We start from the raw sequence: 14971 nt of genomic DNA, 5'->3' as shown, positions 1-14971 counted from the left end.
GCTGTTAGTTTTAGAGCCTGTGTTAAATGTTTTGTATATAACACTCCAGAGTTTTACCTGCTCATTTATAACTCTGTATGCAAATCTTGCCAATCTATCAGCACTGAAATTTTACAAGATATTCTCCTTTGTAGCTTGTAAGTACAGTAATAATGAAATGAATTCAATTCCTGAAGTTTGAGCTCTATCCTAGGCATTAAAGGTTAGATAAAAAGAGATTATGGACTTCCTTGTCCACAGATTATTTACAATAAAAAATAAGCTGAAGAGTTCTTTTTAGAAGCAGACTGCATTCTACTATCTAGTTTCCAGTGCTGGTACCAACTATCACTCACCTGGTCAAGTGGCTCTTGACTTATTGTTCAGCATCTTTTCCTGTCTTCCCTATGCAGACAGTGAAGCCCTGGAGGGTGAGTGGTTTTCCTGGACTGGCTCAACAGCTCAGCCCGAGACTTCCTTTGGGCACTCGTATGTGTCAGGGGCATGGTTCAGAGAAGTTCCATGACATCATATAAGGTCTGTGGGGGTGAGGAGTGAGACATCAGGCTAGGAAAAGGCAATGTCTGCCCTCAAGGAACTTGAACTCTAATGGGCAATGTGAGCTGATGTACAGGTGAGCCCAGGTCCTGGGTTTGGTGCCCTGAGTCTGGGGGTTTGCATGCCTGGTTCTGCAATGGGAGGGCTGCAAGGAGGAAGCATCCATTATCACCCCCAGTGGTCATCCTCACTGCATTCTGGGGTGCTTGTGTCCCTCCTCTCTGAGGTGCCCCTTCTCTCTGAGGTGCCCCTCTTAGCAGAACCATTAGGTCACATTAGCTTTTCAATCAGAAACATTTCCCACTAAAAGGCTGCTGTGCTATCCATTCTTTTGTGAACCTCAACTTGATGACCACCAATGTGGAGGGAAGCCTCAGGGAGCACGACCGGAAGGAAAGAGGAGGAGTGAGTGGGGGAGACAGAGTGGGGAAGAGACTCTCTCAGAGGAGTTGTCCCCAGGCTGGACAACTCTTTCTCAGGGTTATGTCAACGTCAGCCAGAGAGAGGGTTTCCTACATTTGCAGCTAATCTGGGGAAAAAATATTTAGAGGAAATTTTATTTGTCAGAATCCCAGAAAAATGTCTAGAGCAGGAACATGTTAAGTCCAAATAGTTTCAAAAATCCTTGAAACAGTACAAAATAATTTTATTTCATATAACTGCCACATCATTCCTGTTGGATCCAGATCTGTGAGTTCCCAATCCCCAAAAGAGCACAATTAACTGGACTTGTTATATTTTTGACACCTGCCCCAAATAAGTACTGACTAGCTTTCTCTGAGCTTCCTTGGGGCCTTCATTTTGGAAATTACAGTAGATCTTAGAATTGCAACTGCAATTATGTGTATACTGTTTTCATGAGAATCTGCTTTGGAAAGCACTTAGCCTTAGATAAGGCTGTGGATTTTAAAATTCATTGTGACTCATCTGAAAGTCACACACACAATAGATTGTCTTCATACCATGGACAGATCTATTACATAGTTCTGTTTTACTCTGTTTATTTTGGTAAGAAATATTGAAAACCTGCCAACCAGTCAGTCCCAGGAGTTTGAGCAACACCCGATTTAAGAACTGCCTGTAGCCTGCCTTCTGGTAAAACCAGTTCTGAATCACTATTTATAGCCTCTTTGGCAAAGCATCCTAGAAAGCTTGCTTAAGGTAGAGTGGCAGGAATGAGCCTCTGTGCTCTTTCTTATTCAATTTAAGGAGGTGAAAACTGATGAATACAGACCTGACTGAGGTGGTAGATAAAGAAATCTGTTGTCAAGGCCGGGTGCAGTGGCTCACACCTGTAATCCCAGCACTTTGGGAGGCAAGGGCAGATGGATCACTTAAGGGAGTTCGAGGCCAGCCTGGCCAACACGGTGAAAACCGATCTTTACTAAAAATACAAAAATTAGCCAGAGGTAGTGGCGCGCACCTGTAATCCCAGCTACTCAGGAGGCTAAGGTAGGGGAATTGCTTGAACCTAGGAGATGGAGGTTGCAGTGAGCCGACATCAGCCCACTACACTCCAGCCTGGGTGACAGAGTGAGACTCCATCTCAGAAAATAAATAAATAAATCTGTTGCCAAGTTCTAGTCCAGTTTCCATTCCCCTTTGGGCTCTGTCTCTGCTTTCCGATCTGAAACATTCTTTCACATAACGCTTTCTCTGCAGGACTTCCTCACTTCACTCAGCAGCCTGAGAGCATGAATGTCACCAGAAACACAGCCTTTAACCTCACCTGTCAGGCTGTGGGCCCTCCTGAGCCCATCAGCATTTTCTGGATTCAGAACAGCAGCCGTGTTAACAAACAGCCTGAAAAATCCCCCTCTGTGCTAACTGTTCCCGGTAAGTTCGAGCCGTGGGCTTATTTATTGATTTGTCCCCTAATAGTGAAAGGGATAAAAAGTTTAGTGATCCTTGCTGTGCACCACAAGCAGGCAGTAGAGATAGATGACAGCGTAGGTGTGGCAGCAAGATTATGGGACCAGGTAAGAGGGGAAGGCAGGTGGGAATCACAGGTGTGAGAATTCACAGGCCAAGGCGGGGAAATAGGTGAGGGCCCTCTGAGGGTATATAGGGTTAAGTTATTGAACTGGCCAGAATCCCCGAGCCCAGGCAGCAGGAGCCCTGCTCACATCTCCCGTTGCACCAATGGCCTTGCTGGCCTGGTCTTGTGTTTATGGAATCATTGACATGAATACCTCAGTGGATTTGACACCAAGAGAGTGATTGGTCATGGGGAGCTATTGCAGGAAGTATGAGTCCTTGTGGGATTGTGGCTGAATGCATATTCCGTGGTCATCTTGATTTCCATCCAAATGAAAGCGCCCCAGCTTTAGTCCCACACATCACTAATAATGCTCTTGTCAATACCATTGATGTTTCCCATGCACTGAAGTCAGTGGGCTCTTCTGTGGCTCCTCTGACTGCATCTTTCAGCAACAGGCAAGGTTACCATACTCCCTCCCTGTTTCCATTCTACAGTGACTGCAGCATGCCTGAGGCTGTTCTAAGCCTTCAGGACATAGCGTGGACTTTTGGAAACACTTCTTGGCTTCCATTTCATTGAATGACATCAATTCATTGCTCCTCGTTTGTCATTGACTAGAGTTTTGAATGGCAGGGCTCAATCCTGGTCCCCCTTCTTTTACTCTGAGATGCTTCCTTTTGGGAGAGTTTCTCTGGGCCCCTGGCTTTAACATTATACATAAGAAATGACCTTGAACTTTACATCTCCAGCCCAGACCCCTCTCCTGAGCTGCAGGCTCATGAATCCAGCCATCTCATTGGCATTGTCACTTACTGGGTACATAGGCATCTCAGAATGAAACTCTTAATTTCCACCCTAGACTTGTTCCACTTCAGAATTCCCCATCTTAGTGAATGTTTGCACCATTTTTCCACCCTTTATTTTTCTCATTTTTCATGTTGGCATTGGCAGTTCTGTCAGTTCTGCTCCTACAATGCATCTGAAATCTGTCTTTTCTCCATTCCTGTTACCAGCACCCTGGTCCACATCATTGCCAGCTCTTGCCGTCACCTCTGCAGTAACTTCCTAACTGGGTCTTTTTGCTCCCAGCCTTGTCCCCACTCCCATCCACCCTCCTCAGCAGCAGATGACAGTAGCTCCCCGTTGTCTTAGATTGTCACCCAGTCCTTCCTGCTCTTGCACTAGGGGCTACGTGTTCCAGCTCCTACCCATCTGTCCGGCCCAGCCCCATCCCATGCTCTCCTCCCTGCTCATTAGGTATGAGTTACACTGATTGTCTTTTACTTCTCCAGGCACATCCTGTTCTTTCCTGACTCATGACCTTTGCACTGTCTCTTATCTGCTTGCAGTGTTCTTCTATCTGCCCTTTGTTCCATGACCCACCTCAAACACCACTTCTTCGGGGAGGCCGTCCCTGATCACTCCCAATCCCATATTCCTGTGTACTCCTCTGTTGCGCTTGTCAGTGTCTTTAATTACCCAGTGTATTGGTTTGGTCTCCTTGTCTAGCTTCTTAGAGAATGTATGTTCAGTAAGGACAAGGGCTTTCTCTCTCCCATTCACCTCTGCACAGCCAGTGTCTGGAGTGGAGCCTGACTCTAGTAGTACTCAGTAATTATTTATGCCTAGGATGGATCAGTAAGTGAATGCCAGCCCCTAGCTATTAACTCTGAATCACTTTTCTAACCCATGACTTAAGGAGGAATGTTATGGTTTTCTCTCCTTCATCTGAGTTTTGAGTTTTTCTAGGGAATTAGCAAGTAACTTCTTGGTTCAAATTCAAGGATGATTACACTGAAATCCCATATAAAAGACTTCTTTTCATTGAGGTAAAACTGACATACGATTAAATGCATAGAATTTAATTGTACAACTCAATGAGTTTTCCTAAGTGTAGACACCCATGTAGCTACCACCTCAATCAAGATATAGAATATTGCCATCACTTCAGAAAGTCCCTCATGGTCCCTTCCATTGGGTCACCATCTCCCATAGGCAATTCTGTTCTGATGTCTATCATCACAGATTAATTTTGCCTGTTCTTGAACTTCAAAAAATGGAATATAAAGTATGTACTTTTTTATGTCATATGTACTTTTGTGGCTTCTTCCACTCAACATGGTATCCTTGAGATTCAGCCATGATGTTTTATTTGTCAGTAGTACATCATTTTTATTTTTATTTTTTATTTTTTGTGAGGGAGTCATGCTCTGTCGCCCAGGCCAGAGTGCAGTGGCGTGATCTCAGCTCACTGCAACCTCCACCTCCTGGGTTCACGCAATTCTCCTGCCTCAGCCTTCCACGTAGCCAAGACTGCACGTACCTGCCACCATGCCCAGCTAATTTTTGTATTTTAGTAGAGACTGGGTTTCACCATGTTGGTCAGGCAGGTCTCTAATTCCTGACCTCAAATGATCCAACCACCTCCAACTCCCAAAGTGCTGGGATTACAGGTGTGAGCCACCATGCCCGGCCAATACATCATTTTTTATTGCTGATATAGTACTCTGTTGTATTAATGTGTTAATTTGTTTTATCCATTTGTTTGGTGAACATTTTGGATATTTATGGCAGTTGGCTATTATGAATAAAGCAGCTATGAATATTTGAGTGCAAGTCTTTTGAAGGACAAATGTTTTTATTTTGTCTTGGATAAATGCCTAGGAGAGGAATTGCTGCTTCATATGTTTAACTTTTAAAGAAGCACCAAATGGTTTTCCAAAGTGAGTGTACTATGTTTCATTCCCAGCAACAGTGGATGGGAGAGTTCCAGTTGCTCCATCCATATCTTTGCCAACATTTGATTTGGTCAGTCTTCTTAAGTGGAGACGTTCTAGTGGATTTGAAATCTAGTGGATTATTGTGATTTTAGTTTGCATTTCATTTCCCTGATGCCTAATTTTATACAAGACTTAGAAAAGATTTTAGTGTCTTTTCATGTGCTTGTTAATCTGTCATGTCTCTTTTTTGGTAAAGTGTCACTTCAGACACTTTGCCCGTTTCTATATAAATCCTAGAATCCACTTGACAATGTTTACACAAAAAAGCCTGCTGTGATTGTTTGCAATTTTGTTGTATTTATAGATAAGTTTAGAAGAAAATGACATCTTGACAATATTGAGCCTTCCAATTGATGAACATATTATATCTCTTCATTTATTCAGGTTTTCTTTAATTTCTTTCAGCAATTTTTGTAGTTTTTGAGGTATGGGTCTTACAGTTCATTTGTTAAATTGTATTTTTTATTTTAAAATTGGAATTATATGTATTTAAGGTATACAATGTAATGTTTTGATATATATAGTGAACTGATTATTACAGTCAAGCTAATTAATATCGCTCTGTTTTTGCATAGTTATGTTGTGGGAGGTGGCAGGGGAGGGAGTGTAGGAGAACACTTAAGATCTACCCTCTTCACAAATTTCCAGTATACTGTGCACTATTGTTAACTCTGCTGTACATTAGATCTCTAGAACTTATTCATCCTACAAACTAAAACTTTCTACCTTTTGACCAACATCTCCTCAATCCTCACCCTCACCCTCCTCCACCCACCCTTTTTAACCACAGTTCTACTTTTTGTTTCTGTGAATTTAACTTTTTGAGATTGGACATGTAAGTGAGACCATGCAGTAATTTTTCTTCTTTGCCTGGTTTATTCACTTAGCATAATGTCTTCCATTTTCATCCATGTTGTCACATAAATGGCAGGATTTTCTTTTTTTGTACAGGCTGAATAATATTCCCATAATTTTTAAATCCATTCTGTTTATGGACATACCTTGTTTCCATGTCTAAGCCACTGTGAATAATGCTTCAATGAACATGGGAGCGCAGATACATCTTTGAGATCCTCATATCATTTCCTTTGGATGTATACCCAGTATGGGGACTGATGAATCATATAGTAGTTCTATTTTTAATTTTCTGAGGAACCTCCATACTGTTTTTCTTAATGGCTGTGCCAATTTACATTTTCACCAACAGTGTACAGCCAATCAGAATGCATTAATTTAGTATTTATGTACTAATAAATAGCATATTTTATTTCCCAGTTGTTTACTATTAGTAAATAGAAAATAGATTTTGTATGTTGTATAAAAATAGGGACAAAATCTGTCCATCTCTGTTTGTCTAGAACTTTTCTGTATGTTTTCTCAGAAATTAGAAGTGTGTTTTTGCAATAAGAGCTGCAAATTATTTTAATACCTAAGGCTGTATTTTGTCTTGCCTTGGAAATCTGATTTATTTTTAAAAGGCCAATTACACCCTTATAACTGGAACCTATTTTGCATTTCAAGTTCTTTACAATTTAATTTTACTTTTTAAATTTTGAAAAATTTTTTTTCTTTGGTAGAGAAGATTTGGGCTCACATTTTTTTTCCAGGTCATTATATGAAAATTCTCAAGGTGGACTACTGGGTTTAGCTGGAATCAATCTGACAGTGCTCAAATCATCAGTACTCTTTAAAAGAGTCATTGGAATTACATGATGATCTGAAAAGTTTAGGACACAAACTCAGATAGCAAGACAGCCTAATCCAATCATCCTTGTAGGGTCAAGCCCTACAGGGTCGTGGGGTATCCCCTATCACTGTGCTGAGGTGCTGGGTTCGAGAAATAAAGAGACAAGACATCAAAGGACTGAAAAAGACCTCTGGGCTCGGGGGGCCACGCCACTTACAAAAGGAGACAGGCGACACCCCAATGTCCAGGAGCGTCTGTACTTATTGGGGACAAGACAGGGGGGAAGGTAGTGAGTGAGGTCATCTAAGGACAGTGACAGGGTCAAGACAATCACGCGTGCAATAAGCAAAGGATCCACCCCTATTAGGTCAGGTCACTGAGGCAAAGAAGTGAGCTGTGTGCAGCAAGGGGCCCACCCCCATTAGGTCACCAAGGCAAGGAGGTGGACCATGTGCAGCAAGGGGCCCACCCCCATTAGGTCACCAAGGCAAAGAGGTGGGCCGTGTGCAGTGAAGAGGGTGCAGTGTGCAACATCTCTTATCTAGGGGCAGGCTACTTCTAAAGAATCCTATAGGAGGATGCTTTGAGTCCGCACAGCAGCAAAAGAGCTGACAGGGTATACAGCCACCTTCTGGCAGTTTCCAATGATTTCTACAGGAGGATGCTTTGAGTCAGTACATAGCAACAGAGCTGACAGTGTTCACAACCACCAAGGTGCGATTATACCAGAGGGGTTTTAAACCCTTGGATGCTCACGGGATTGCCTGCCAGAGGCCAGCTTTCCACAGGAACTGGATGCAAGATACTGCACGTCCTTTACAGGAGGAGTGGCTCTTGCTCCGAGCCTGCCATACAGCGGGTATCTTTATGATACTGAATGCTGCCACCTGGGCCGGCCTGTAGCACATGCCCTTTCAGGCAGGGGCACTACTGCCTGGGCCATTGATTCTTGTCCTGGTATATCTGTTTTTCCTTAATTCATGCTCTGTGCCATGTCTGTTCTAGACATTCCTCCGACTATAAACAAGATATGATTATATATGTATAGCTGTTTTTTCCTAAATTCATGCTCTGTATCGGGCCTACTCTAGACATTCCTCCAACTATAAACTAATATAATATAATTATATAGAAGGATTATATATAAAAGGAAATAAATGAGTGGTAAGATATTCTTCAGGCATTAACTGTGCTGGGGGTCTGCTTAGCTCTCCTTCCTTGGTGCCCAGATGGGGTGTTACCACAATCCTTAACAATCTGAATAGTTAGAATAGAACTGTAGCATACAGCCTGTTGGTCACAGGAACAAGAACTATTTGTTCATTTGCATCCCATCAAATTCTTACATGCGCTGATTCAACCAATGAGCCAAAACATAGGGTCCAAAAATGTTTATTTTGGACTTCTATAACTCTAAAGTCTATCCAGCATAGTTAACTGTTGACGTTTGTCCAGCTGACCAGTGCACAGGGTGGTGGTACCGAGCGTATTTGCTTTCCCACCATACACACTCATGGAATCCACAGTACCACATGCCATCCAGTCAATGGCTCCACACTAATCTCTTTTATTGTTCCACTTTTAGTGTATGTGCTGCCAAAGTGAGCACCATCTGTATTTCTTCAGAAGGGATATCTAAAAGGGGAATAGAAGGGAAAAGTGAACATATTATAAATTTTGATACATTCTAATCTCCCTCCAAAAAAGACTTGCCAGTTGGCAATCTTTTTAGTAGAATATATATTCTCATCTGTCAGAATATCTGATTTACACCTCCACCTGTTTCCATGAGACCAAGGGGCCTGTTGAAGGTAAGAACTGAGGCTTTTCTTAGCCGCATCTTCAGGGGTCTGGTTCAGTGCCTGGCATGTGGTGGTTGTAGAAATGACCTGTAAAAGAGCACCTGCTGCAGCATTCACCAGAAGGTGCTTCTGGATCTGGGAGTGCATGATTAATTCACTCTCCATCAGGGACCATAGGGTACCAAAAACCAAACCATGATCATGGAAATCCTCACTAACATTTCACCAGCTTTTCTAGAGTTTTCAGGGTAGTTGACAAATGTGTCTGTAAATGAAGAACTCTTACTTAACCTGCTGAGTTGAAATTCTACTTTCTAAATGAATACACTGTATACTGCACTGCTCAGGCAGTTTTCCTATTTGTGAAGGGTTTGGAAAGTGGGGCTGCTGGCTTTATTTTTCTTAGTGACAGTATTTCTTAAATGCCTGTGTGATAGCAAAGATGGTCTAGCTGGTGCTCGAGTGTGAAGTGAAGGCCTGGAGATGTAATCATGTATTTAAGCCAGAAACCTGAAACTTACCCAGGTTCTTCTCTCTTGCGCAACCAACAATCATCACCAAGACCTGTACATTGTTCTCTCTCTCTTTTTTTTTTTTTTTGAGATGGAGTTTTGTTTTGTCACCTAGGCTCAAGCATAGTGGCGCCATCTTGGCTCACTGAAACCTCTACCTCCTGAGTTCAAGTGATTCTCCCACCTCAGCCTCCCAAGCAGCTGGGATTATAGGCACTCACCATCATGTCCAGCTCATTTTTGTAGTTTAGTAGAGACGGGGTTTCGCCATGTTGGCCAGGCTAGTCTTGAACTCCTGACCTCAGGTGATCCACCCGCCTCGGACTCGCAAAGTGCTGGGACTCCAAGTGTGAGCCACCATGCATGGCCCTGTATGTTGTTTTCAAATGTCAGTTGTGCTCATTTCTTCCTCTGCGCTTCTGCTACCATGGCCTTAATTCAAGCTTTCCTGGTTCATCGTCAGGACTGTTGCTGTCACCACTTAACTGTGGTCCCAGCTTTCTTGTTCTCATCCCCCTACCCCACCACCTTAGTGAGTGAGTCTCCACCTTGTGAGTAAAGAGTTTCTTCTAAAATACAGAGCTTCTTGTTCTTGGCATAACTCCTCACTATGTGCAGGTGAAAATCTACCATTTTACCCTAAAGTCTGAGACCTGTTGGGACTGCTTGTGAGGCCTGATGAGCTTCTCACAGGCCCATGAGTGCACTGTGCCTTCTTGCCAAGCTGCCTTCTCATTGTCTGGAAAACCCCTGTTCACCTGACACACCGATCATGGCTCTCCTCTGAAAACCTTCCTGGTCACCCCTGTGTCTGTGTATTCACAAGGCCTCTTCCCCAACTCCTATACCTCCCCATTGCATTGAAGCACAAACCATCTGTTTATTTGTCAGGCCTTCAAGAAGGCTTACTAACCAGGTGATTTTTTTTTTTTTTAAGATGGGGTTTCACCATGTTGGCCAGGCTGGTCTCGAACTCCTGACCTCAAGTGATCCGCTCACCTTGGCCTCCCAAAGTGCTGGGATTACAGGCGTGAGCCACCATGGCCAGCCTTAACCAGGTGATTATTATGTATGATTTATTAATTAGGTTAGCCCCATCACCCAGCATAGCGCCTGGCACATAAGAACTATGTGAATGAATGAATGAACTAATGAATAAACAAACGAGTTACAGATCGTCCCGAGTTTTAGATCCTTCCACTGGGACAAAGGGACATCATGATAATGAAGTAACTTGTATTTATAAAATTATTTTTACATTTAAACTTTTATCTCTTTTCTCATTTACATCTCCATCTGGTCCTGCAAAATTTTAGAACAGGATCTTTAATGTCCATTCTACATACCCAAAGGCTAAAATAAGTCCAGGGAGGAAGGGTGTGGGGCCCAGGCTGTGGGGATTGTGCTGAGCTCACAGGGGTTACTCTCAAGTCAGCTTGTTGCTGACTGTTCCCATGTGTCTGTATTTTGTAACATTACAAAAGAACTATGTAAAAACTTATTTTTAGTTAAATTTATTTTTAATTTTGAGGAAGCTTTAGTTTGATACCTGAGTCCCTTCCAGTAATTCATGTATGAGGAACTAGGTGCTGAGGTCGGCTTTTGGGGCCCTTGTGCCGAGCTCACATGCTGATGTAAATAAAGCAGTGAGTGTTCTCAGGGAGACACCATGCTATCCAAAATTGACCCCCAAGTAAACTTTGCCGACCCCTTCTACTGAGGAAATGTTAAGTAGAGAAGTGGTTTAAATAGCCAATTGTTTGGGCTGCTTTGAGAAAGTATTGTTTATCAACAGGAAGATGGTGTGCCTTTTCCCTCTTGATAAAAGTTTTTATTTTTCCTCTGTGTTGTATGAGCTTTCTTTAAGGGACATGAGCAGAGAAGTACTTTGTCCAAAGGTTATTATTCTGAGTGAACAAAGCCAATCTCAAAGGTTACATACTGTACAATTCCATTTAGATAACATTCTGAAGAGGACAAAATTTTGGTAATGGAGAACATATCAGAACAATTTCAGGGGTTAGGTTTGGGGATAGGATGCTTCTATAAGGGGTAGAATGAGAGAACTTCTTTTGGTGATGGAAAAGTTCTATAGCCACAAATCTGTACCTGTCATAAAATTTCATAAACCTATACACTTATTCTCCCTCCCCAAAATAAAACAAAGCAGAAACTGGTAAAATCTTAAAAAGGTCTGTATTTTAGTTAATAATATTGTACCAAAGTCACTTTCCTGGTTTTGATCAGTATCCCATGGTTATGTAAGATCTTATCATGGGGAAAAGCTGGGTGGAGGGTGCACAGTAACTCTGCTATTTTTGCAACTTCTTGTAAGTCTAAAGTTATTTCAAAATAAAAAGTTTCCTTTTTTTTTTTTTTTTAAAGTATTTTCTCATGGGCAAAACCAAATCTCAAAATAAAGAGCAGAACTACAAAGCGCTTTAGCTTCAGGTGTTCATTGGTAGAGTGCTTTTTTTTTTTGAGATGGAGTCTTTCTTTGTCACCTAGGCTAGAGTGCAGTGGCACAATCTTGGCTCACTGCAACCTCCGCCTCCTGGGTTCAAGCGATTCTCCTGCCTCACCCTCCTGAGTAGCTGGGACTCCAGGTACCCACCACCACACCTGGCTAATTTTTGCATTATTAGTAGAGACGGGGTTTCACTGTTTTGGCCAGGCTGGTCTCGAATTCCTGACCTCATGATCTGCTCACCTGGGCCTCCCAGAGTGCTGGGATTACAGGCATGAGCCACTGCGCCCAGCCTGGAGAGCTTCATAAGTTAGCAGGTAAAAGCTCCAGCTTTGGCATGTAGACTGATGCCACTTTGCTGTCGTTTATCCCTGGGCAAGTTACTCTATTTCTGTATATAAAATGAGGATAATAGCAGTGTCTACTACATAAAACATTGTTGAGGTTGCAGTAAAATAATGAATGTAAAGCCCTTGGCACAAGGATTTCCTATAGGAATGATTGAAATGCTACCTATTATAATTTTTTTGTGTTGTTATTTTTACATGCAGTAGTTACTAATTCACTGTCAATTTTGATCTGCTTTTCTTTGAACAGTGGTGGGCTTGTGTTGATCTTTCTGGCTTTTCTTTTTTGAAAAATACTTGTTTTATATTTAAAATCCACATCTAGGAAACAGCTAAGCTAGCTTTTATTTTAGTTAGTTGGATGTAATTATTAATATCCTTGTAATAACAGAAACAGTAATAATAACTGGAACTTATACGAATTAGTTCATAATGCCCACAGTACTTTCTGTAAAGAATTACTTTGAATCACATAGCAAGCTGTGATAATTAGCCAGTTTCGTTGTTGTGTTTAGAGACAAGGTCTTGCTCTGTCACCTAGGCTGAAGTGTAGTGGTGTGATCGCAACTCACCGTAACCTCAAGCTCCTGCACTCAAGCAGTCCTCCCACCTCAGCATCCCAAGTAGCTAGGACTACAGGGATGAGCAGCTTTTTCCAAATTTTTTGTAGAGAAGGGATCTCACTATGTTGTTGCCCAGGCTAATTAGGCATTTTTAATACACATTTTACATAGCAGAAAAACATGTGGAGCTATTAAGAGACCTGCTTTCTTAAGGTCTGTTCTCCACATGGCAGCTGGAGCAATCCTGATAGATCTGGGTTTTCCACCCAGCTCAGAGAAAAAGGCAAAGGCCTCTCCCACATGTTCCCTCTGCCTGGAACCTCCCCAGGCCCAAGAGTATCTACTTGGCCCATTTTCTTACCCCAACTCTTTGATCAGAGGCCGTTTCTCAAGGAACCATCTCTGATGTCCCCTGCCCATCATTTAAAATTGCAGCTTGCTTCCTACCCATCCTGACCCTTTGATCATCTTCTATTTTTCCACAGTACTTAACACCTTCTAATACAGCATACATCTTGCTTATTTATCAAGGTTATTATTTATTGCCCATTTTCCTCCCTGAAAAATGTGAGCTCTATAAGGGAGAGGATCTTTGTTTTTTTCATGGATATATCCCAAGTTTCTGGAAAAAATGTCTGGCTTGTAGTAAATACTCAGTAAACATTTGTCACATGGATGAATGCAGAGTAGATAGAGAGTTCCAAGTTAAGAAGCTAGCTACGCAGGATGATCTTCCATTGGTTGCTTCCTTTGGTAGAAAGATGGACACTAGGGAAAAAAGAAAAGGAAGGGACAGAATTGTTTATCTGGTTAATTTGCATGATTGCTTAATCCAGAACTCAAAGAACTGGCTCAGCTGTACTCTTGGGAGTTGCTCCCTCAGCAATTCCGATTGTCCCTCCCTCAAGGGAACATCCTGTTACTGAATGTTCCTTAAAAATATCTTTCAGAGCTGTGTTATAAATATCTTTTCTCAAACCAGTAGAGGACCAAGCAAGAGGGGCATGCACCATCATAATAGAGTTGGGTGAAAAGGAGAAATTGCTGTAAGGGGGACGACCTACCCACTGGAAGAGGAGTTGTCTCAGGAGTCTGTGGGAGCTCCGGTTCCCCGGGGCCATCCAGGACAGAGTGGGTGGGAGGGTGGAGACGTAGGGAAGTGGATGCTTTTTCTCCCTGGAAAGCCACAGGGTTTGGGACTATAAAATGTCAGGGTCTATTCCAGGCTGGTGGTTATTGTTCATCCACAGAGGGAGAACTGGCAAGTGAGAGGGAGCTGTCTTCTCCCAGTGTACACTCATTGTTGTGGTCAATCCAGGCTTATAAACGAGTGTCTAGTTGGGAAGCCATGAAAGTTTAGCTGAAAAAATTAAGCAAAGAAGACTATATTTTGCCCTGAGTGCTATCTAGTTTTGGGAAAAGTTACCTGCGCTTTGAACCAGTTTCCTCTTTCTCTCTGCTGGCATCTATCTGGCCTATGGGCGCTAACCACCTGACCTTGTAAACTGTATTAATACATTGTTTAGCTACTGCCGGGCAATTCTGAATTGGTGTGAGTGTCTTGTGCTAGGACATTTGCTATAGGTTGTGTTTTTGACCTTGTGTGCACTATGAAAAGAAACACACAGGAGAAATGACTGTCCGTTTGACCTGAAGTCATGTTCTGTGATAATGGTTTCCTTTCAGCACTGATAAGCCTAATAGGACTGAAGACCAGTGAGCCTGAATTGTGCTACTATGGGATCCTACGATAGGATCTGTAACTTGCTAATGGATCTCAGTGAAATAAACCTCCTGTTTTATCATACGGCTAGCTCTTCCCCTCATGACACGTTTAGAATGTGATTTTGTAGTTTGTATTCAAGGGTTTCCTAAGAGTTTTGATAAGAACAATTGAAGTCAAATCACTAATTTTAACCTGCAAATGTCTCCTCCAATATATAAAAAAAAAAAATAAGTAAGTAACTCCCTGTATCTTCTGATTGAACCAAAGCCAATTTTTCTAAATATAAGCCAGTTTTTGCAAGTTCATGCAGCCTGGTAGGTGAAATGGGCATCTCACTTGGAAGCTTAGGATCTGGAAGGTTCAAAGGGATGCCAAGGCATGAAAATCAAAGTGTCAGAGGCTTCACCATGAAACAGTGATCAGCAGAGCACGGATCCCTTGGAGCGATCAGTGTCTTGATCCTCATCCTGTACGTATCTTCTTTCTTAAAATCAATGCTTGACAAAGTGCCCAAAGTCCAGATACCACTCCAGTTCTCCCTTTCCACCTCCTGTTTTCATCTCTTCCTT

The 14971-nt window shown here is 42.3% G+C and overlaps 1 protein-coding gene across 2 annotated transcripts in view; it reads left to right on the top strand.

Moving 5' to 3' along the window:
• MERTK (MER proto-oncogene, tyrosine kinase) overlaps positions 1-14971 on the top strand; it is a 136137-nt gene that overhangs the window by 48371 nt on the left and 72795 nt on the right. The window contains exons 3-4 of one of the 2 annotated variants that reach the window (XM_032243686.1): positions 393-468; positions 2200-2373. In XM_032243686.1, coding sequence (XP_032099577.1) covers positions 393-468; positions 2200-2373 — 250 coding nt within the window. The remainder of the gene's footprint in view (positions 1-392; positions 469-2199; positions 2374-14971) is intronic. The other variant, XM_032243685.1, reaches the window with a different exon arrangement.

The sequence above is a fragment of the Sapajus apella genome, unplaced genomic scaffold, assembly GCF_009761245.1.
Source record: "Sapajus apella isolate SASKATOON/1434 unplaced genomic scaffold, GSC_monkey_1.0 scaffold52, whole genome shotgun sequence".
Lineage (NCBI taxonomy): Eukaryota > Metazoa > Chordata > Mammalia > Primates > Cebidae > Sapajus > Sapajus apella.
This window is presented reverse-complemented; position numbering and strand designations above follow the sequence as displayed.